At 44.6% G+C, this 24,351-nt stretch overlaps 1 protein-coding gene across 1 annotated transcript in view; it reads left to right on the forward strand.

Moving 5' to 3' along the window:
• Positions 1-24,351, forward strand: part of LOC143930728 (arsenite methyltransferase-like) — a 63,257-nt gene that overhangs the window by 3,454 nt on the left and 35,452 nt on the right. Inside the window, exons 2-7 of the mRNA XM_077455280.1 lie at positions 5,887-5,941; positions 8,773-8,900; positions 9,215-9,365; positions 13,383-13,519; positions 18,740-18,809; positions 22,475-22,556. Coding sequence (XP_077311406.1) covers positions 5,887-5,941; positions 8,773-8,900; positions 9,215-9,365; positions 13,383-13,519; positions 18,740-18,809; positions 22,475-22,556 — 623 coding nt within the window. The remainder of the gene's footprint in view (positions 1-5,886; positions 5,942-8,772; positions 8,901-9,214; positions 9,366-13,382; positions 13,520-18,739; positions 18,810-22,474; positions 22,557-24,351) is intronic.

Below are 24,351 nucleotides of genomic sequence, written 5' to 3' on the forward strand. Positions count from 1 at the left end.
TATTCAAGGTCTGATCAGTAAAATTTTCTTTCAACAGAAGATCAAATCTCATGTTTATGCTTTGACTCAGATCCTAGTATACTGAATATGTAGTCATTTTGGGGTTGATTTACTAAAACCGGGTGTGCAAAATCTGGTGCAGCCTAATTGAATAAACTGAAGTTAGAGGCTGATTGGCTACCATGCACCAGAGTTTACACTTAGACCCCTTTCACACGAGGGCGCTTTTCAGGCGCTATAGCGTTAGAAATATCGTCTGCAATCCGCCTTCAAACTGCTGCACCGTTGTCTCTAGTGTGAAAGCCCTCAAGCTTTCACACTGGAGCGTTGCGCTGGCAGAACATCAGGAAAAGTCCTGCCAGCAGCTTCTTTGGAACGGTGAAGGAGCGGTGTGTTTACCGCTCCTCCACCGCTGCTCCCCATTGAAATCAATGGGGCAGCGCAACTATACCGCTGGCAAAACGCCGCTATTTTAATCCATTTCTTGGCCGCTAGCGGGGGGTAAAAGTGCCCCGCTAGCGGGCAAAATGCGCCACAAATGCGATGGTAAAACGCAGCTAAAAATAGCGCCGTTTTACCGCCAACGCTATGGGCGCAGCAGTGTGAAAGCCATCTAAAGGAGATCCAAATAGTTTCTTCACACCTAATAACTATATATGCACCACATCCCAGCTATTGTAAACAAACAAGAAAAAAGAAAAAAATTGACTTTTAAGGTGCAATTCAAAACACAAAAAATATAAAAATATCATTTTATTTTAGAAAACATTCATAAAAAGCATGATTTAAAATTCATCCAATATTACAGTACAATATTAGACCAATAGACCAATATTAGACCAATATTAGTACAACATTAGACCAATATTAGACCATGGTGTCATTGGCAGTCTAGACTTGTGGTAATATTTTGTATTCGTGTTAACATAACACATGCTTTCTGATATTTCAGTTGTTTGTATTGTAATATTTTGTGTGTTATTACTTGTAGATAGTGCCTGTAAAATATTCTCCTGAGGAAGCTACTGGACGTGGTGAAACATGTTGAGAACAATACATTTTTCAGCCGCACTGTCTAATATTGTGCTGTAATATTGGATGAATTTTAAATCATGCTTTTTATCAATGTTTTCTAAAATAAAATAACATTTTTATTAGGGATGCACCGAAATTTTGGCCGCCAAAACATATCGGCCGAAAATGCCCTTTTCGGCAATTTGCCGAAAGAGAAAAACGGCCGATAATGGAGCCGAAAATGGGGCAGGGCCAGGGTAGGGGCGGGACTCCGCCCCCCGCCCCTGGTGCGCCCATCATGAAAAGATATATCATGCTATAGTGCAGGAGAGCCGTCTCCACCACCTGTTTGATCACAGCGCAGGAACATCACAGCTTTCAGTTCAATAGCTGTGTGTTCCCGGCCGCGCGCCGTCACGTACAGCCCCTCCCCCTTGTCCGGACACTTTGATAGACAGATCACCCGTAGGATTGGACAGATGATCTGTCTATCAAAGTGCCCTGACAAGGGGGGGGGGCTGTACGTGACGGCGCGCAGCCGGTAACACACAGCTATTGAACTGAAAGCTGTGATGTTCCCCTGCTGTGATCAAACAGGCGACGGAGGCGACTCTCCTCTTCTCTCTAGCTGCTATGAGGGGACACACTGACTGCTATAAGAGGACACACTGGCTGCTATGAGGGGACACACTGGCTGCTATGAGGGGACACACTGGCTGCTATGAGGGGACACTGGCTGGCTGCATTGTATCAATTGTATCGTGTGCAATTTCTGACCATCTCCTGTACCACGTTCCCAGTCTCTGACCATCTCCTGTACCACGTCTGCAGTCTCTGACCATCTCCTGTACCATGTCCCCTGTCTCTGACCATCTCCTGTACCACGTCCGCAGTCCCTGATCATCTTCTGTACCATGTCCCCTGTCTCTGACCATCTCCTGTACCATGTCCCCTGTCTCTGACCATCTCCTGTACCACGTCCCCAGTCTCTGACCATCTCCTGTACCACGTCCCCAGTCTCTGACCATCTCCTGTACCACGTCCGCAGTCTCTGACCATCTCCTGTACCACGTCCCCAGTCTCTGACCATCTCCTGTACCACGTCCCCAGTCTCTGACCATCTCCTGTACCACGTCCCCAGTCTCTGACCATCTCCTGTACCACGTCTGCAGTCTCTGACCATCTCCTGTACCATGTCCCCTGTCTCTGACCATCTCCTGTACCATGTCCCCAGTCTCTGACCATCTCCTGTACCATGTCCCCAGTCTCTGACCATCTCCTGTACCATGTCCCCAGTCTCTGACCACCTCCTGTACCATGTCCCCAGTCTCTGACCACCTCCTGTACCATGTTCCCAGTCTCTGACCACCTCCTGTACCATGTTCCCAGTCTCTGACCACCTCCTGTACCATGTCCCCAGTCTCTGACCACCTCCTGTACCATGTCCCCAGTCTCTGACCACCTCCTGTACCATGTCCCCAGTCTCTGACCACCTCCTGTACCATGTCCCCAGTCTCTGACCACCTCCTGTACCATGTCCCCAGTCTCTGACCACCTCCTGTACCATGTCCCCAGTCTCTGACCACCTCCTGTACCATGTCCCCAGTCTCTGACCACCTCCTGTACCATGTCCCCAGTCTCTGACCACCTCCTGTACCATGTCCCCAGTCTCTGACCACCTCCTATATAAAAATATTTTTTTAAAACAGTCATTTTCGGTATCGGTGCTGTTTCGGTATTGGTTTCGGTTTTCGGCCTAGTGTATTTTTCATTTTCGGTATCGGTTTCGGCTCCAAAAAACCCATTCGGTGCATCCCTAATAATTTTTGTGTTTTGAATTGCACCTTGAAAGTCCCATTTTTCTTTTTTCTTGTTTGTTTACAGATTTTACACTAGTTTTACTAAATCAACCCCTTTATGTCAATCAAACAATGTACAATTTCCAAAGCATTTTAGTAATATTTATTGTCAATTTTCAGTGTGCCTTCTTACATCAGGTGTCCCCATCAAAGTGCTCTTTTACATCAAATGTCCCCATCAGAGTGGTCCCTTACATCAAGTGTCCCTATCAGAGTGCCTCCATATCTTTTAGAGCCAAAGAGGCAGAGGGCAAAAGCAGGCTCCAGGTCTGCACAAAGGAAGTTCCACTTCTATCCTGTGATGCTGGAGGCAGCGTATGCTTGTGGTGTAATTGGTTATTAGGGTGCCAGCAGTCCTAACAACAACCAATTACTGCAGAGGAAGGGTGGAACTTGTGCTGGGGACTGGCTGGTGGTCCAGATAAAACTGTCTGGGTTTGTACCACAATCCACTACTTAGTGATGCCTGGTAAAAAATCATTCACATTGTGCCATCAATTATCAAACTAATTATTTAGTTTTAGGTTTATAGTGTTATTAGGGTACTCTGAGTTTTTAGTACATTTCTTAGAAGAATGCAAAGGTGCAGATGACACCAGTCCTTAGTCCATCAGTGCTCCAATGGAAATCGCACACTCTCTTAAAGCTGTGGTTGGGGAATAGGGGGGGATCTTTTTTCTAGATCCCGAGGAGACCCTTAAAGATCTGCTGAGGAAATCAACTCTTCTCCACTCCATCCAAATAATAGCCCTGCTTAATTTGAGTAATGTTTTCACATCAGATGGTGATAATATTGGTAGCAGCAGAGAAGACTAGTATTACCTTTACTTCTCTTGAAGCCCAGGGCTGGATCAAGTAACAAGTTTGTGTTTTTTCTTGGAGGCAAAACTTTTTTTCTTCATTTTGGACAGTAATGGAGAGTTATAACCCCTGTCAGTTTTTTTTTTGTTTTTTTTGCCATCTTTGTCCCATTGGGGAGATTTCTCTTCACTTCCGTTCCAAAAACACAAAGTGAGAGGAAATCCCTTCAAATTGAGGGATTTGCTGGTTGTCACCAGGGTCACTAGAACTAGTGTCTCCATTGGAAGACTTCCCCTTTATTACTGTTCTGGGGACAACCCAAAATTTTTGGATTTTCTTTCACGTTCAATTATAATGGTAAACATGATAAATAATAAGGGTGATTCTCAGCAGCGGTTCTTATCCCTCTCTATTCTATCCAAAATACTTTAAAAACATTGATTAATGATGCCTGAAATTATTTTTATAATGCATGTGATATTCTATGATAAAATGTTGTTATTAATGTTGAGTTGAATATACTAGATACTGTTTATGTATGTACAGTGCATCCGTATTTTGTGGTGTTACAGCCTTATTTCAAAATGGATTAAATGCATTTGTTTCCTCAACATTCTACAAACAATACCCTATATTGACAAAGTGAAAGAATTTGGTTTGAAATCTTTGCAAATTTAGTAAAAATAAAAAAATAAATAAAAAAAATCACGTGCATAAGTATTCACTGCCTTCGCCATGACACTCAAAATTGAGCTCAGGTGCATCCTTTTTCCACTGATCATCCTTGAGATATTTCTGCAACTTGATTGGAGTCCCCCTGTGGTAAATTCAGTTGATTGGACATGATTTGTAAATGATTTGGAAAGGTACACACCTGCCTATATAAGGCCCCATGGGTAACAGTGCATGTCAGAGCACAAACCAAGCCATGAAGTTCAAGGAATTGCCTGTAGACCTCCAAATCAGGATTGTATCAAGGCACAGATCTGGGGAAGGGTACAAAAAAATGTCTGCATTTCTGCAGCATTGAAGGATCCTATGAGCACAGTGGCCTCTATCATCCGTAAATGGAAAAAGTTTGGAACCACCAGGACCCTTCATAGAACGGGCCGCCCTTCTCCAATTGCCAAACTGATCAATTGGAGAAGGGCCTTAGGGAGGTGACCAAGAACCTGATGGTACCCCTGACAGAGCTCCAGTGTGTCTCTGCAGCACTCCAGCAATCAGGCCTGTATGGTAGAGTGGCCAGATGGAAGCCATTCCTCAGTAAAAAGGCACGTGAAAGCCCAACTGGTGTTTGCCAAAGGGCACCTGAAGGACTCTGAGACCATGAGAAACAACATTTTCTGGTTTGATGAAACAAAGATTTGGCCTGAATAGCAAGCGTCATGTCTGGAGGAAACCAGGCACCGCTCATCACCCGGCCAATACCATCCCTTCAGTGAAGCATGGTGGTGGCAGCATCATGCTATGGGGATGTTTTTCTGTGGCAGGAACTGGGAGACTAGTCAGGATGGAGGAAAAGATGAATGCAGTAATATACAGAGACAGCCTTGATGAAAATCTGCTCCAGTCCAAAGCGCTCTGGAACTCAGACTGGGGCAAAGGTTTGTCTTTCAACAGGACAAAACAGTAAGCACACAGCCAAGATAACAAAGGAAGGGCTACGGGACAACTCTGTAAATGTCCTTAAGTGGCCCAGCAAGAGCCCAGACTTGAACCTGATTGAACACGTCTGGAGAGATCTGAAAATGGCTGTGCACCAACGCTCCCCATCCAACCTGATGGAGCTTGAGAGGTCCTACAAAGAAGAATGGGAGAAACTGCCCAAAAGTAGCTGTGCCAAGCTTTTAGCATCATACTCAAAAAGACTTGAGGCTGTAATTGGTGCCAAAGGTGCTACAACAAAGTATTGAACAAAGGCTGTGAATACTTATGCACCTGGGATTTTTTTCCCGTTTTTTTTTTTTTTTCTTTCACATTATCATTATGGGGTATTGTTTGTAGAATTTTGAGAAAAATAATGAATTTAATCCGTTTTGGAATTAAGCTGTAACATAACAAAATGTGGAAAAAGTGACGCACTGTATATACTTTCCGGATGACATATATATAGCGTATATACTGTATACAGTATATGCCTGCTTGAGTCTCAGTTTTACAAGTACAGAAAGCTTTCTAATGTTTTGTTTTTGCTTGTTGATTTGTCTAGCTCTCCTACATCCAGCTGCAGCTCTCAAGGTCTTCAAATACTTGAAGATGTCAAGGTATTGCCACCATGATCCAAGGATCTATTACGTAACCTCCACATACTTAATTTAAAATGTAGTAATCAGTAAATGTTTTGACTACTCTAAGCTGTTGAAGGATGAAATATAATTTGGGCGTTGCTTCTATTTTCTTATTTTCATTTGAGACATTTCCACTAACTTCCTGACAACCTGTTGGTGAGCCAAAGCCTTCCCAGAAGAGGTGGAAAACATTTCTAATGCCGGAAAGGGTGTTAAAAAAAATAAAAAACTATCAGTTCAATGGTCAACATGACAAAGGCAATATGGATTATATGTGTATGCAGGGGCGTAACTAGAAATCACAGGGCCCCATAGCAAAATGTTGTATGGGCCCCCCCCCCACCAAAAAAAATGAACTAATGCCATTAAACAACAAACAACCACACCCATGTGGCACAGTACCCAGGCAACGCTTATATTAATTTTGAACAACAAAATATGCAGTATACTCTATGCAGCCCCTGAAGGGAACACATTGCTGACCTCCAGGCCTTTTAACCAATTTCTGTTCTGTTATATAAAATGAAATAGTTCAACTCACCATAATGCAAAATCAGTGGGATCCCTGAGCGTGTCACTTGCCATCATCGCCTGCCACCAGATGCAGATTGTAACTTGTCAAACGTTGCGGAATGTCACCTACCACATGTTGCGGATTGTCACTTGCCACGTCCTGGATTGTCACTTGCCACACATTATGGATTGTCACATGCCACGTCCTGGATTGTCACTTGCCACGTCACTTGCCACACATTATGGATTGTAACTTGCCACGTCCTGGATTGTCACTTGTCACATCACCTGCTACACATTGCAGATTGTCCACTTGCCACGTCACCTGCCACCAGATGCAGATTGTCACTTGTCACACGTTGCAGAATGTCACCTGCCACATGTTGCGGATTGTCCACTTGCCAAGTCCCGGATTGTCACTTGCCACATTACCTGCCACACATTACGGATTGTCACTTGCCATGTCCTAGATTGTCACTTGCCACGTCTCGGGTTGTCACTTGCCACGTCACCTGCCACACATTACGGATTGTCACTTGCCACGTCACCTGCCACACATTACGGATTGTCACTTGTCACATCACGGATTTTCACTTGCCACGTCACCTGCCACATGTTACGGATTGTCACTTGCCACATCCAGGTTGTCACTTGCCACGTCACCTGCCACACATTACGGATTGTCACTTGCCACGTCCTAGATTGCCACACATTACAGATTATCACTTACCACATCCTAGATTGTCACTTGCCACACATTATGGATTGTCACTTGCACGTCCCGGGTTGTCACTTGCCACGTCACCTGCCACACATTACGGATTGTCACATCACGGATTTTCACTTGCCACGTCACCTGCCACATGTTACAGATTGTCACTTGCCACATCCAGGTTGTCACTTGCCACGTCACCTGCCACACATTACGGATTGTCACTTGCCACGTCCTAGATTGCCACACATTACAGATTGTCACTTACCACATCCTAGATTGTCACTTGCCACACATTATGGATTGTCACTTGCACGTCCCGGGTTGTCACTTGCCACGTCACCTGCCACACATTACGGATTGTCACTTGTCACGTCACGGATTTTCACTTGCCACGTCACCTGCCACATGTTACGGATTGTCACTTGCCACATCCAGGTTGTCACTTGCCATGTCACCTGCCACACGTTAGGGATTGTCACTTGCCACGTCCCTGGTTGTCACTTGCCACGTTGCCTGCCACACATTATGGATTGTCATTTGCCACGTCATGGATTTTCACTTGCCACGTCACCTGCCACATGTTACGGATTGTCACTTGCCACATCCAGGTTGTCACTTGCCATGTCACCTGCCACACGTTACGGATTGTCACTTGCCACATCCAGGTTGTCACTTGCCATGTCACCTGCCACACGTTACGGATTGTCACTTGCCACGTCCCTGGTTGTCACTTGCCGCGTTGCCTGCCACACATTATGGATTGTCATTTGCCACGTCATGGATTTTCACTTGCCACGTCACCTGCCACACGTTACGGATTGTCACTTGCCACGTCCTGGGTTGTCACTTGCCATGTCGCCTGCCACACATTATGGATTGTCACTTGCTCTGCCACTTTCCTGCTGTGTCACAGAGTCAGCCAGCAGATTATCAGTCAGGCAGCAGAGAGATAATGTCATCTCTCTGCTTCCTGGCTGCCTGCACAGTGAGGGGGGAACTGCACTGCAGGGATGAGAGGGCGGCGAGAGATGATGTCATCTCTATGCTCCCTCGCCCGTCAGCTCCCTGATTGGCCAGCCCGCTCACGCCCACTCTCTCACCAGCGGACCGGCCACTCTCATCTGCCTCCCACTATCACCAGCGGAGCCCCCCGCGGACCCGCGGAGCCCCCCGCGGACCCGCGGACTGCCCGCTCTCACCCGCGGAGCCGCCCGCGGTCCACCCGCGGAGCCGCGGACTACCCGCGGAGCCGCGGACTACCCGCGGGCCGCCCGTGGACCGTCAGCCTCACCCGCGGACCACCCGCGGGCCACCCGCGGAGCCGCCCGCTATCTCCCGCAGAGCCATATCGCCTGTCCTCACCGGGCCCCATTTGACTGCGGGCCCCATAGCGCCCGCATGTGCTGCTATGGCGGTAGTTCCGCCACTGTGTGTATGATAAACCATCTATCAGTTATATCGTTGTGATAAAACGATTCTGTTGTGTATGGTCATAGTAAAGTAGGAATATATGAGTATATTTATTTTATACAATCTCTCTGTGCTAACAATGAGTGATAAGATAGTTTGTATTTTTCAGGAATATTATGGTAAATACTTGAAGAGCTCAAAAGATTTGAAAACCAATGCATGCGTAACCCCAGCAAAGCCAACTCCCAGATATATCCTGGATGCCTTGAAAGATGTTCACAGTGAAGTTTCTTCTCGGTATGGAATTTATATCATTAGAGAAATTAATAAATATATTTTTTATGCTGTTTGTGATCCTTTGGTAAGATGGTACTCTACTACTAAGAGCTTTGGTGGTGGGATCTGCATTCTCCATTCTGTCATTGGGTGTGATCACTACTGTAGTGGAAAATAAACTGCCTAAGTTGTCTTTTCAGAGAGAACTCATATATTTGAACTCTATTCCCAATCCAATCTAATGTCAGGTTTCACATTTCCAGCAGAATATGTGATTTGGTTGAGGATTCTGTTTTTTTTTATTGTGCTGCCAATATTGTTGTATGCTGTGTTAGGTACTATGGCTGTGGACTTGTGGTACCAGAATGTCTAGAGAACTGCAGTATCCTGGATCTGGGCAGTGGAAGTGGAAGGGACTGTTACATGCTGAGTAAGCTGGTTGGACAGAAGGGCTACATCACTGGAGTGGACATGACTGATGAACAGGTGATCATTACCACAGGGAAACTTGTGCCTTTAAACTACTAGTTTTTGCTAGTATCTAAGCATCTCTAACAATAATTGGTCAGTTTTCAACCTTATCCTCTCTTTCTCTTCTATTAAGTATATCAGAGGTATAGTGGTTGTATACCCAGTGAGACTAGCCTCAGTCGATACACAGTTGTAACACAGTTGTACCTGTTTAACTGCAGTCACCTCTTCTCTACACCCTCCTAAAGCACACTATTTACATAGCATTTCGGAGCTTCCAGAGACAGGGGGCAAGGAACTGATGTCAAACACTGCACTGCACAGCACAGATTGGAGAGCTGATTATAATCTGAGCCCAACCTGATTGGAGAGAAATGCCCCCCCCCCCCCCCCCCACATGGTTTCATAGGGAAACATACACAGCTGAGGCTGTGAGCTGGAGGGGCGGTGGTGCTGTCTCCCAGGATTGCTTGGTGTCAGGATAAATCCACAGAAGTGACTCGTGCAGATAGTGAAGAGAGGAGAGAAAATATAGAAATGACAGTGAGTACTTTGGAGTAAGGCAAGTACACACTATAGAAGAATATGCTCTGTTCATTTATCATTTCAGAGGTTTACAACCACTTTAATGTTTGCTTTTAAAAACACATAGATGTTCCTCATCAATTCATTTCGATTCCCTATTTTACCAGATTATTGCAAACTATGCTTTAATGAATTCAGAAAATCCTTTGTATTTTCTCAATGAATGCAAAGCGTCTCAGATTGGATGAGGTGGAGACAGTAATTTCACTACCTCACCTCTCCACTTTGTCCAGTCAGAGAGAGCTTTGCATTCATTGAGAAGATGCAAAGTATTATTTGCATGGCACTAGTGCCAAGTGACCAACCTTCTGTATTTACTAAGCAGCGGGTCAGCTGATTGACACAGGTCCCAGAAGGTAGTGGCTGCTATAGTGATTTCCAGCCCTCACAGGAATTGACCAGGTACAGCACATACCTAGAATCCAGATTTACATTTATTGTTTACCACATCTAGAGTTAAGCAATCAGGATGACTGGGGGTTGGGACTTTAAATGAAGCAGGCAGGTGTAAAACATTTACATTTATTGGAAAATCAATGGTAAGTTGCATGAGGATAGTCATGAGTACACCAAGAAGACCAATATATTCCATTCAATGGATAGACATACAGCAATAACAATTGACCACAAAAATACAAAATCACATATTACAAGTGATCATTAAGTAAGTAAAACATATGGTTGGCATAAAACATGGCATATAGTAGCTCTATGCATTTCGTGGATTCATCCACGAAATCAGGAGCATGCACGTGGAAAACTGAATGCTGTAGTATAATGACAAATAATATCTGTAAGGTCTGACCCTGTCACGGAAAGTAGAGATTAAAGTAATTAGAGGTAATATTGGCTAGGATAAACCCACCCAAAACCACTCTCAAAAGTACTTACATTGTCTGTATCTATGCAGTAGCAATGTGCCAAAATGAATCAGAATAACCCCATATGGGTATCACTGATGGGAGCTGAGGTGGCAGATCAGGACTGGACAAAGATGGTTTCCAAGAAAGGAAATTCCAAAAATTAATAAGGGTCAACAGTGACCATAAGTGCTAAAAGTAAAAGAAGGATTGTAAAATAAGTTGGAGGGTCATATTATGTGGTACAATAGGCCATCTGTCCTAAACTTGGTAAAGGATAGGATAATGAGATGCTAATGAGTGTATAGGTAAGGTTAACTTAGTGAGAGTAGAAAGTTCGAATGATTGGAAAGGTGAAATACATGGGATATATATAAAAAAAAAAAAATTTAAGAAACCATATCAACCAAAATGGTTAGATAAAATGAAATCGAAGTGCAGCATAAATCAAATTGTGAAAAAGTTAAATCAAATTACCTAATAGACACTTCAGTGTTGAGTGCTCCACAAGGTGTGCGCAACTGGGATGGAGGCAACTGACCTTACCCGGTCACCGCCTCATTTAAAGTCCCAACGTTCTCTTTTTCTTCCACATCTAGAGTTCTCCTTCAAATGTAAGATGGGAGGTGAAGATCAGGGGGGCATCATACATATAGTTATGTGTCACAAAGATTTTTTGTTGCGTTTGTTCATACGAGATTTACTGTCTGTATAAGTAACAGATGTGCAGAGTTATTAGTACTGTATGACTAATGTCTGAAGTGATTTTTAAAGTGATACTAAATAGAGAAGTATTAAGGCCGTACACACAGGCCGAATGTCGGAAGACAACGGTCGGCTCAAAAAAAATCGCTCGGCCCCTCGGTCAGAACACAACAGCTCAGTGGGGGAGATCAATGAACTAAGCTTGCATGGTTAGTACAGCGACTCAGACCGGAGCTGCCAGTTTTTTTTTCATAACTGTAGTGTGTACCCAGCTTTAAAGTGATGTTATATCTTTTTTTTATAAACATGTCATACTTACCTATCTATGAATAAACCTTGTGTTTTGTTCTATTAAAACGACTGCTGCACTCTGATGCCCTGTGCACACAATCGGACCTTCCGACGGAAAATGTGCGATCTGATCGCATTGCCAGAAAATCCGATCGTGTGTGGGCTCCATCAGACTTTTTCCAATCGGAATTTCCGACACACAAAGATTGAGATCTGGATCTAAAATTTTCCAACAACAAAATCCGATCGTTTAAATTCTGATAGTTTTTTAGACAATTCCGACAAAGTGACACGCATGCTCAGAATAAATTACGAGACAAAAGCTATTGGCTACTGACCCGTTTATAGTCCCATCGTACTTGTTGTACATCACCGCGTTCGGAACGATCGGATTTTCCGACAACTTTGTGCGACCATGTGTATGCAAGACAAGTTTGACCCAAAACCCGTAAAAAAAAATCTGATGGATTTTGATGTCGGAACGTCCGACCGTGTGTATAGGGCATAACAAACCTGAATACCAGATCCAAAATAATATAGAATTTTTTTTGAAAAAGTGCACTGTCTCCTTAAATGACCATTAACTCAAAAAGTGAACTTCTACACATAAAACTGTGATAAACACTATTTCATAACAAAAAAGCTCATCAAATATGTGCAAATTGGCAAATAAAATTAAAATAAACGAAAATACAATTCATCAATTACATTGTAAAAATATGGTAAATCAAATAGATGTATAATAAATAATTAAAGGACTAAAAAAAACATTTTATATATCGCTCTTAGGCCCAATTCACCCTGATGCGACAGTTGGAGGACTTGTCGCTTAAGAAGTCAGACCCCATTCTGTGCAATGGAACTGTTCTAATCGGTGCGACTTGAGGTTCCTGCGCTACTTTGGTACAACTTGCATTGACATCTGTTAAAGAAGGATGTCAATTTCAAAGTTGCGTGGAAATCCCGGCAGTGTGAACCCGGGCTTAGTCAAAAATCAATCATTAATCATATAAAGCCCATCCATGTGCATAAAAAAAAAAGTGCTCTCTGCTCCAATAAAGTGCTCCAGTGGTCAAGGTGCTCATAAGACAATGAGGCCTCTTACCGAACAGCAATGATCTCAGACTGTAGAGGTCAATTGCACTTTGTCTGTATTGCTTAGAGGAGCTGACGCTCTCACCCTCAGATCTCCACACAGTTCAGTGACCCCATCAACCAGAATTAGCAGCGAAGTCCCCAACATAAAAATGAAAACCTCAGCCTGCATTCCATCAACAAACTCCGACAAAAGTCTCTCAGATAAACAACAATTCTTCTGCAGTGTCTTCTGAATTGTGGATCAGATCTGATTGAGGCACCACATAGGATCATAAACATCACTAAATATATATAGCTGAGATTAGGTAAGAAAGCTGAAGGCAGGATCAACCAGGTATACTTGACTCTACACAAAGTGAATGCTTTAGGGACTTTGTGAGTATGCACACGCTATTATGCAGTATACCATGTAATGAGAGTTTTTCATAGTCTGGCTTTAATGACAATTTAACACTATTTTATTTATGTACTAATTCATTTATCGTTATTTTAGGTGCAAGTTTCCAGAAAGTACATTGATTATCATATGAAAAAATTTGGCTACCAAGAGCCCAATATTAACTTTGTCAATGGCTACATTGAAGATCTTAAAAGTGCTGGCATAAAAGACCAAAGCTGTGATATTATAATGTGAGTATGATTTACATTTATCTGCCATGTTATTGGGTTTGCACTCTTGATACAATTATTCTATCCCTATATCATTGTTTGTAGAAAACAACATCTATAGCCCCATACACACTATCAGATTTTCTGCTGATTTTTGTCTTCAGATTTACCAAAACCATGTAGTGCAAGGGCCTGTCTGATTGTATACAAATTGAAACTCCTAAGGTTTGACCTCATATTACATATTACCAGCAGAAAATCTGATAAGTCTGTATGGGGCTTTAGATGCAGAATTGGATATGGTGCTCATTGTTGTCTGAGTTTGTGATGGTTAGGTTCACTGATCCTTGAGCCAGATGTCCCTGGAAACTGTATGAAAATGTTGGCCAGTATAGTTTTTTAATGAAAGTGGTTCTAAAGCCTAAACCTTTTTTTACCTTAATGCATTCCTTGCAGTGGCAGCTGGTGCTCAAATTTTTTTTTTGGGGGGGGGGGGGGGCGCAAAGAATTTCTGAAAAAAAATCATCAATTGCAGCCACTGTGCCCATCAATTGCAGCCACTGTGCCCATCAATTGCAGCCACTGTGCCCATCAATTGCAGCCACTGTGCCCATAAAGCGCTGCCACTGTGCCCATAAAGCGCTGCCACTGTGCCAATCAAATGCTGCTAGTGTGCCCATAATATGCTGCCAGTGTGCCCTTGAATGCCCCCAGTGTGAAGCCCCCCCCCCCCCCCGCTCGTTCGCCGTCTGCCCGGCACTTACCCTGTCTTGGTGGGGTAGCGGATAACAGTGACGAGCAGGGTCCTTTGTGCGTCTCCTGCCGTCCTCATCTCCTGTCCTCTCCTCCTGATAGGCATCCAATAGCGGTGCCTGTCGTTTCAGCCAATCAGGTGACAGGTAACAGATTTGAGCACTTGATTGGCGGAGAGGCGATTTAGTGTTGGGAAAGGGAATATTCATTTGCTTTTCTAACACAGCTGAATCTATCTATTGGTGATAGGGTGGCAGGAGAGAGGGTGCAACACCCATGCTCCCTTATGGACGCACCGCCACTGATTCCTTGTATTAAGGTAAAAAATGTTTAGGCATCAGTATCCCTCCTCCCTCCTCTTCCCTGGCTTTGCCATTGGCTCCCAGTGCTGTCAATCAAAGCTGATGAGGAAGTGAGGAATGATGAGGAAGCAGGGGGCGGGGCCGAGTCCCACTGTCTGTGTCAATGGATGCAGCAGGGGGGCTTGGACAGAGAGGATGGGGCCAGGCGCACCGGTGTTTCGTCAGATTAGGCGACCCATCAGAATTTGTAACAGAAATTATGTTTCGTCGCTGCCATCTTGCTACACCCTGCACTCGTCCACAGTAAGGATACAGTGAGAAGGCGGCAAGCTGACATCTTGTTACACTCACCAATGTCTTGCATTTTACACTTATTTTTAAAAGTAAACAAAGCTTATATAGTGAAATAAAGGAATTTGAAATCCCTCAGGCTGTCAAATTTGCAAACCTATGAGATCAGCAGGCTTGCTGCTGTTTTTAAAATTCAACATCTAAACAGTCAGGTGGCTTTTTAAATACTGCTTTTCACTATATAAGCTGTGTTTACTGTAAAAAATAAGTGCGCAATGCAAAACTCCGGTGGGTGTAACAAGATGTCTGCTTGCCGCCTTCTTAATCTCCATACACACTATCAGATTTCCTGCTGATTTTTGTCTTCAGATTTACCAAAACCATGTAGTGGAAGGGCCTGCCAGATTGCATACACATTGAAACTCCTATGGTTTGACCTCATTTTATATGGTTTTGGTAAATCTGAAGGAAAAAATCAGCAGAAAATCTGATAGTGTGTATGGGGCTTTACTGTATCCTTACTGTAGATGAGTGCAGGGTGTAGCAAGATGGCGGCGACAGAACGTCACATCCGTTACAAATTCTGACGGGTCACCTAATCTGGCGAAACACCGGCAGGGAACCCAAGAAGAGGAGGTTCGCAGCCGCTTTGTGCAATACCATGGCACAGAGCAGGTAAGTGTAGACATGTTGTTTTTTTTTTTCTTTTTACCTTTTACAATCGCTTTAAAGTGTCATTTAATCCAAAAAACATATTCCAGTATTCCAGATAAAACTTAGGCTGGGTTCACACCTAAGAGGGATCAGTCGCACAGCAGGGGCCCTTTGCACCCTGGTTCACCGTTTCAGGTCCGATTTCCAAATTTTGGGTTGAATTCGGACCAGAAAAAGGCACACGTTTTTCCTGCAAAATGCATCGGGCCTGCTGCAGAGATATGTGAACCGGCTCCATAGAGAGCCAGTCACATTCTCCTGATATGCGAATTGGATGTGGAAAAATGCATCCAATTCGCATAGATGTGAACCCAGCCTTAATAACGGCATGTAACTTGCTCTGGATCTCTACATTAAGATAACATCTCTGTGTGCAGTTTTCTTTGATAATGACATCGCAGAGCAGGCTAGAGCATTTGATTGACAGTGTCTTATCCACTAAACCTCTATCATTGCAGTGTACAGCATATGTGATCCACTGCAATGGTGCACTGCCCACTTCCCTTTACTTACAGAGCAGAACAGTGGAATAAGAGTCACATAATCACAGGAAATAAACGATTCAAAGGGTATTCATTCAATTATGTTTTGGCTGGTTTTACTATAGATCAGGGGTAGGCAACTTTTGAGCATAATGTGCCAAAAAATATCAACTGCACACTCTCAATCACAAATAGGAATTTTTATAACGTAAATGCTGTAAACGACTTGAATAGAGCCTGGTTTAGGCTTGCTTTGCTTTCTGGAACGCAATTAATATTCAGATTGACCTTCGAACAGAAATAGACAGACGTTGAGTAGTGCCTCCTCCCCCCCTTGTTTTAACTCTGTAATTACCAGACAGCCGTACACATTGTGCACAGTTGCAGTGCAGACGCATTCACTTGAATGGGTTGCGCTCAGTGGGCAGTACCAGCCGCTAAGCGCAACATGGAGTATAATTCCTGCCGCGGCATGTGTACAACCCCAGCCACTGCCTCAGTAGCAAAAGGGGGAGCCGTTGAGGGGTAAAAAAAGGCAGCTTCACTGCAGGTTTTTACTGCCCATCAATCGCAAGTGTAAAGAGGCCTAATAGTAGGAAATGGGAAATGGGAACAGAGGGGCGCCAGACTGAGTGCAGTATAAATCATATATTTAATAAAAACAAGTAGTAACTCACAGGTTAAATTAGATGAGTTCAGTATGCAGTGAAAATCGCCAGTCCTGGAGTCTTATAAATGTCTTCCCTTTGCAGCCTGGGGCACTGGTGTGATCTTACAGGGATCCAGTGTGAATAATCACACTTCCTGTTCCTGTGAAGTCAAGACCAGCTGCTTCTTGTTTCCTGCCTCCTGGTTCCCAGCATTTTCTGGATCCCTGTAAGATCACACCAGTGCCCCAGGCTGCAAAGGGAAGACATTTATAAGACTCCAGGACTGGCGATTTTCACTGCATACTGAACTCATCTAATTTAACCTGTGAGTTACTACTTGTTTTTATTAAATATATGATTTATACTGCACTCAGTCTGGCGCCCCTCTGTTCCCATTTCTACACAGAGCTCATCGCTTCACTCTAAGGCCAGGTTCACACTGCTGCGATGCGGGAACGCCGCGAATTCGCGGCGTTTTCCCGCATCGCATTACTCCCGCCGGCAGTTCACACTGCCCTATGCGAACGGCTGGGAGTGTCAATGATATGTTAATGACACCCCCAGATCCGATCGCATATCGCAGTGCGATCTGCCGACTCGCACAGGAATCAGATCGCATGGTGTGAACGCCCATGCGATCCGATTCTGCTGCGGACCAAAAAAAGGGTCCTGTGCGAGTTTGCTGCAGGAGCGATGCGAATTCAGCCATACTATCTGTATGGCTGAACTCGCATCGCTACGGAGATCCGACGTGATTTGCACTGCAGTGCGGTGCGAATTACGTCCGGATCTCCCGTTCGCAGCAGTGTGAACCTGGCCTAAGGGAGCTGCCTCCAGGTGCTAATCATACAAGATCTCGGATCATTTATGGACATTATGTTTTGAACAAATGTTTTAATATCATGTGTGCTTATTCACACACATTTTATGTATACCTATATTCCAGTTGTTATATAATTTTATGTTATCACCATATCTAGCGCCGCTGTTCACCCTTGTTTCTAATAGTAGGAAATGAATATTGAGCTTTCAAAGATCAATGGTAAGTGGTAACTTACCCTTGTTCCAGAAGACATGTGCTACAAGGTAAGTACAGTAAGGTTAAAATGGGGCATGGAGGCAAGGTAAGCATGTCACTGGTTGCAAAGACACTGGTTGATCCAAACAACCAACCACTAGCGCTGAGAGCAATGGGCATTGGCAGTGGGTGAATTCTGTGTTACAGCATGGAACCACTGGATATTTCACCCACTGTACTTTCAGCTATAAGGAAAGTTGACAACCCAGCTTGCATGCTGTCAAAAATGCAGACGTGGGCCATGTCTGTCATGCACACCAGGGGTGCCAACCCCTTCTATAGATTGTTTATTGTGGACCCTGCTAAAAGAGAATGAGATACAGTAAAACCTTGGATTGCGAGCATAATTAGTTCCAGAAACATGCTTGTAATCCAAAGCACTTGTATATCAAAGCAAATCTCTCCATAAGAAATAATGGAAACTCAAATGATTTGTTCTACAACCTTCAGTTTATAGTCCATATAAAAAGATTATAGCAATGTGACCAGGTTGTGTAACCAAAAAAAAGTGCACCCACAAATGGAAGCCTCCGCAAAGGGGATTAGAAGCAAAATCCAGCAGGAGATACAGAGTATAAAAGAGAAACAAGGCACCTCTAACTGTAGCAATATGTTTCTAAATGTTGTACCTTCATTAAATGTAACCATATTGCTACATTTAGATGTGCCTCTCTTCTTTTTTTTTACTCAGTTGTGACATGACGCTACTTGTATATCAAGTCAAAATTGATTTAAACATTTTGCTTGTCTTGCAAAATGCTCTCTAACCAAGGTTTTACTGTAATTGCTGAACGTTTAGTCATTCTTTAAGCCTGTCCATACTGTGCTGACAGATCTTATCAGTTGTAAACTAGATTTGAACACTGTTCTAACAAAGAGTTTAAGATTTCAAGACTTGGATTGTGCCTTGTATGCTAATGAGGGGATTTCTGTCTCGATAGTTTTACAGATGTATGTTTGCTTTATGACAGATCCAACTGTGTCGTAAACCTCTCTCCGGATAAGAAAGCTGTACTAAGAGAAGCTTATCGAGTGCTAAAGGTAATATAGTATGTGTGTAAACATTTAATAAAAATTATCAAAAAGCATTATATTTTCCCTTCATAGGAAACTGATGACAATTTTTTTTTACGTTTTATCAATTCTGTCGCATGGCTAGGCGATGTTAGAAGCATGGGGACAGATCTGAAACAAATTTATTATACCGCTTTCAATTCCCCATCAGCTTTAATAAAATAGCTCTGAGACAGAATGAACCTGCCCCTTACCACTTTTTATTTTTTTTGTCTATTTTGAATAAAAATCTGTGGCATCTTGATGGAAACTTGTCTCATCTCCAGTGGTAAATCTGACGCAGAACTCCTCAAGTCTGTCACATTTAATTTGCACAGCGATTCATTATCACTTGTGTGGATGCAGAAATCTGTCAGTTTCTTTTGCTCAAACCGCAGGCAGAACAAAAAAGAAAACTCTTATTGTATACCCAGCCTGATAACAAGCAGTCTGAAGCCCCGTTCACACTAGTGTGATTTCAGACATGACTGCTGTCGCCAGGGCTGGTGCAAGGATTTTTGGCACCCTAGGCGAAACCTCATTTTGCCGCCCCCATTGGCTCCACCCCTGACTCCACCCCCAGAATACCGCTTCACCAGCGCTCAACAATTCCGCCTCACCAGCGCCCATAAATTACAGACTTGGGGGAACATTTGGCAGATCAGTCAATATAATAGATATATATACACTCACATTTTAAAATTACATTTCATGGTCATCACATTCACATAATGTCATTCACATTAAGGCCCCTTTCACACTGGGGCGGTGCGGGCTTCAGCAGCAAAGCGCCGCTATTTTTAGCGGAGCTTTACTGTTGTTTTAGCTGCGGTATGCGGGGGTTAAAACTGCCCCGCTAGCGGCCGAAAAAGGGTTAAAACCGCCCGCAAAGCGCTGCTGCAGTGGCGCTTTGCCGGTGGCATAGCCGCGCTGCCACATTGATTTAGATGGGTAGGAGCATTTTAGGAGCGGTGAATACACCGCTCCTTCGCCGCTCCAAAGATGTGGCTAGCAGGACTTTTTTCACCATCCTGCCAGCGCACCGCTCCAGTGTGAAAGCCCTCCGGCTTTCACACTGGAGTGAAAGTGGCGTTTTTTTTCAGGCGCTACGCTGACGCTATTTTTAGCGCTCTAGCGCCTGAAAAACGCCCCAGTGTGAAAAGGGTGTAACAGAGAGAAAGCAACAGTTTTTTACTTACCTCACGGTCACACCAGTAACACCTGTTGCTGGCACCAACTCCACTGTATTTGCTAGCCTGTGTACCTGCCTCGTGTGGTGCAGTGCCTCTTCTCTTCCTGTTCCAGGCTGCACGTACCTGACCCCAAGCCCAGAGAGCGGCCGTCAGGTGCCACGCTGACGCCGTCATGCTGTAGCCTGTATCCCATGATGCATGCATGCTGCCTGCATCCATCCCTGTCCATCATTCGTTCCAGGAGAGCGGGGGGGCGGGGCCAGGGGCTCCATGCTATTAAAGGGCATGTGTAATTTCAGAGGAGGACTGACAGGGAGCGGAGGGGCGGAGCGGCTGCTACTGTGCCTGTGTGTGTGTGTCAGGCAGACTCATCATAGCTATTAGCTAATGTCCCAGACCGTCGGACTGACAGGTGGGGGAGGGGGAGCGGCTGCAGTGTGCCTGCCTGTGTGGCATAACTATTTTCACAGACCATTGGATGATCGGAATGAAGTGGAGGGGGGCGGCTGCTGGTGTGTGTCATCATCACAGAGCGAGGACTGAGTCTGGCAGAGAGCGGAGGGGAGGAGGGGGGCAGCTTCTGCCTGAGACACAGAGGCGGTGCGGTGTATGTTACTGGTCTGAATAGTGATTGGACACATGATGATACACTGCGTGAGCGAGATGATACCAGAAGAGAGGAGGATTACTGTGGAAAGCCAGAGCGGGGCGAGGGGGAGGGCGGATGGCGCCGCTGCTAGACATGGCACTGACATTCATAGTAGTTGCAGCAAGGCAGCCAGGAATAAAATAACCAGCGGCCGGGCGCCCTAGGCGGCAGTGCGCCCTAGGCGGTTGCCTAGTCCGCCTAGTGGTAGCGCCGGCCCTGGCTGTCGCACAGCATTGCACAACAAATATAAACACATTTTCCATTGTGCCTGTTCACATCAATGCAGTGCAGCTGCAGCATGTTTTCGAAAAGATATAGTTGCTTCTTTGGTGCTGTTGCAGCACGATTTTGGCCCTATAGACTTCAATGGAAAAAGGCACCAAAAATTCATTTAAACAGCATTTACATGCGTTTTTATTGCATTTTTGGCAGGGTTTTGTGTAGGTTGTTAGGGAGCTGGCCCCGCAGGCATCCTACCAATGAGTGACTCATTCCTGCCCTGCTCATTCAGTTGTCACTGTGTGATTCTGAAAAAAAATGGTGAGGAAATTTCTCCATTATCCAAATAAGGCCCTTTTGGTCTGGTATGGATTTCAAGAGTGACCCAATGCCAAAAAAAATAAAAATGGAATGAGGTCCCCCCCAACATGCCCTTAACATGGAAGGGACTCCTTCTTGGGAAAGTATCTTGTCCCCAGGTTGATGACTACAAGGACCTCTTCTCCACAACCCTGGCCTGGGACTGACACTGGAAATTGTATCAAGTGGCAGCTGCACTAGTGTGAACCTAGCCCAAATTTGTTGCTAATTTGCTTAATAAATATTTTTCTGTGTGTTCTGCCTCTGCTGACCTCCTCTACTGCCATGGTGGTCCATTGGCTTCAAAACATTTTGAGTTACTAACTGGGAACAAAGATGCAAAAGGGGAACTTTGAATTCTCTGGGTGCTAACTAGGCTATGGTTGCTTACTCTGATTAATAAACCCAGAGATTTAACATGTCAGACAAGCAACCAGCATTTCAAAAGGAGGGCACGGTAGTTATTTTTTTTCTACTACATGTTATTGTTATTTTAACCAATACCAGGCCTTGGATTGGAATATGGCAGAGGCAGGAAAAGTTGAGGTAGGTGTATAATTTCACTTGCCTATACCTTTTGAATCTGTTAGAAAACAGTGATTTTTATTATCAATGCATTTTGTTAGGGCTGAAATAATACAGGTTGGGGTAGGGCATTTCAGAGGATGGGAAAGGCTTTGGAGAAGTCCTGGAGATGTGCATGGGAGGAGATGAGAGAGTAGGAGGTCTTAGGAGGAGCAAAAAGGACAGTTTTGATTTTTAGCTGAGTTTGGTGATTTAGCTGGGAGTAGAGTTGTGGATGGCTTTGTATGTTGTATATTTTGAATTTTTTTTTATTTAGTGAGCTTCTTAGAAGCCAGTGGAGGGATTGGCAGAGAGATGAGTGGAAGCCACAGAGCAGTAGGTATGGTGAAGAAGTCTGGCAGCAGTGTTTGTGGTAGACTGAAGAGGAATAGCCTGTGTAGAGGTACACCACTGAGGGAGGAGTTGCAATAGTGGAGGCGAGAGATAACAAGGGAGTGAATTATTTTGGCCCTTCTATTGTGGACATTTCCAGTAATCTGGAATGATGTAATCTCGCTATGCTAAAAATAAACAGAAAAATTCCTCTCATCCTGGATGGAGAATATTCTACCTTGAGATAGTCTATCATATCCCAAACAGAGGGAATATTTCTCATTTATCTGCAGTCGTCAATGACACAGCATTTAAAAGAATGTTGTGTTTTACAGGATGGTGGAGAGATGTACTTCAGTGATGTCTACTCTGACAAGCAAATTCCCAGTGAATTAAAGCAAAACAAAGTTCTATGGGGTAAGTGCACCATACCAATGGTGTATTCACTATTATATTGTCAAATATGATTTCTGCACGATTAGCTATAAAATCTGGGATATTACCTGTAAAAAAGCTATTTACATCAGTTCTCTGCCTAGCAGGACAGAAAGTATGGTACTGACAGGAAACGCATGGAGTCACTACATCAAAGGACTGATAGGATGCAATATATACACTACCGTTCAAAAGTTTGGGGTCACATTGAAATGTCCTTATTTTTGAAGGAAAAGCACTGTACTTTTCAATGAAGCTAACTTTAAACTAGTCCTAACTTTAAACAAATATACTCTATACATTGCTAATGTGGTAAATGACTATTCTAACTGCAAATGTCTAGTTTTTGGTGCAATATCTACATAGGTGTATAGAGGCCCATTTCCAGCAACTATCACTCCAGTGCAGTGGCGTAACTAGAACCTTCAGGGCCCCGATGCAAGAAATACATGAAGGGCCCCCCTGAACCCCAGCCAGGGCCCTTCCCTCCGAGTCCGGCGGTGGAACTCCAGGGCGTGGTCACAGGTATGACCTTTGTGAGCCCTGTAGTTCCACCACTGGTATCAGTATTTTTTTTTTTTTTTTAGGTGCCCCATTGGGGGACTGTCCCTAGGCAGGATGGGGTCCCCGTCCCCAGAAGAGATTTCTCCAGGGCAGATAAAGTTACTGCCCCCAGGTGAGAAGGGGTCCCTGTCCCCAGGGAAGGTGAGGGTCCCTGTCCCCCACGTGAAAAGGTGACCCTGTCCCCAGGGGGAGATGGAGGGGGTATGTAATGGTGTGTGGGGGATGGGGTCCTCTCACTCACCATGACCAAGCTGCAGGCCGCGCACTCATCCATGTTGGCCTGGGCTCCATCCAGTGTGCTGGACGGGCGATCAGCATATCTCCCAGAAAGACCTTTCATTATCTGTGTATGACGGGGGAGGAGGGGGGCTGGCAGACAAGCCTGCAGTGTCCTCCAGGGGGCTCTCATAGGGCTGCACTGCATCTGTGTGCTTAAAGTTTGTTTACCCGGGAGAAGTATGCAGTGCAGTGTGGGCCGAACTCGGGGGGGGGGGGGGGAGTCTCTGGCTGGGGAGAATAGACATCGGACTGAGCGGCAATGCATGGAGCAGGAGAGGGGTACTCTGAGGAGCTGGCTGAGGACACAGGTCATGGGGGGAATGCACAACTAAAGAGTATCCAGTGTGATAGTCGAGCATGGAGCTCTGCTAGTCCCCCTCCACCTCCAGCCCCCCGTGTGCATGGTGCACTGGTACCCCTAGCTGCCTATGCTACTGCCAGCCATATGTAGAGGGGGCTGCATGGGCCCCCTGCATCACAGGGCCCGGTTGCGGTCGCGACTGCTGCACCCCCTATAGTTACGCCCCTGCTCCAGTGTTCTAATGGTACAATGTGTTTGCTCATTGGCTCAGAAGGCTAATTGATGATTAGCAAACCCTTGGGCAATCATGTTCACACATCTAAAAACAGTCTAGCTCCTTCCAGAAGCTACAAAACTGACCTTCCTGTGAGCAGATTGAGTTTCTGGAGCATCACATTTGTGGGGTCAATTAAACGCTCAAAATGGCCAGAAAAAGAGAACTTTCATCTGAAACTCGACAGTCTATTCTTGTTCTTAGAAATGAAGGCTATTCCATGCGAGAAATTGCAAAGAAATTGAAGATTTCCTACAACGGTGTGTACTACTCCCTTCAGAGGACAGCACAAACAGGCTCTAACCAGAGTAGAAAAAGAAGTGGGAGGCCGCGTTGCACAACTAAGCAAGAAGATAAGC

This window comes from Lithobates pipiens, unplaced genomic scaffold (genome assembly GCF_037356315.1).
Source record: "Lithobates pipiens isolate NorthernLeopardFrog02 unplaced genomic scaffold, aLitPip1_a1.2 Scaffold_25, whole genome shotgun sequence".
Classification (NCBI taxonomy): Eukaryota; Metazoa; Chordata; class Amphibia; order Anura; family Ranidae; genus Lithobates; species Lithobates pipiens.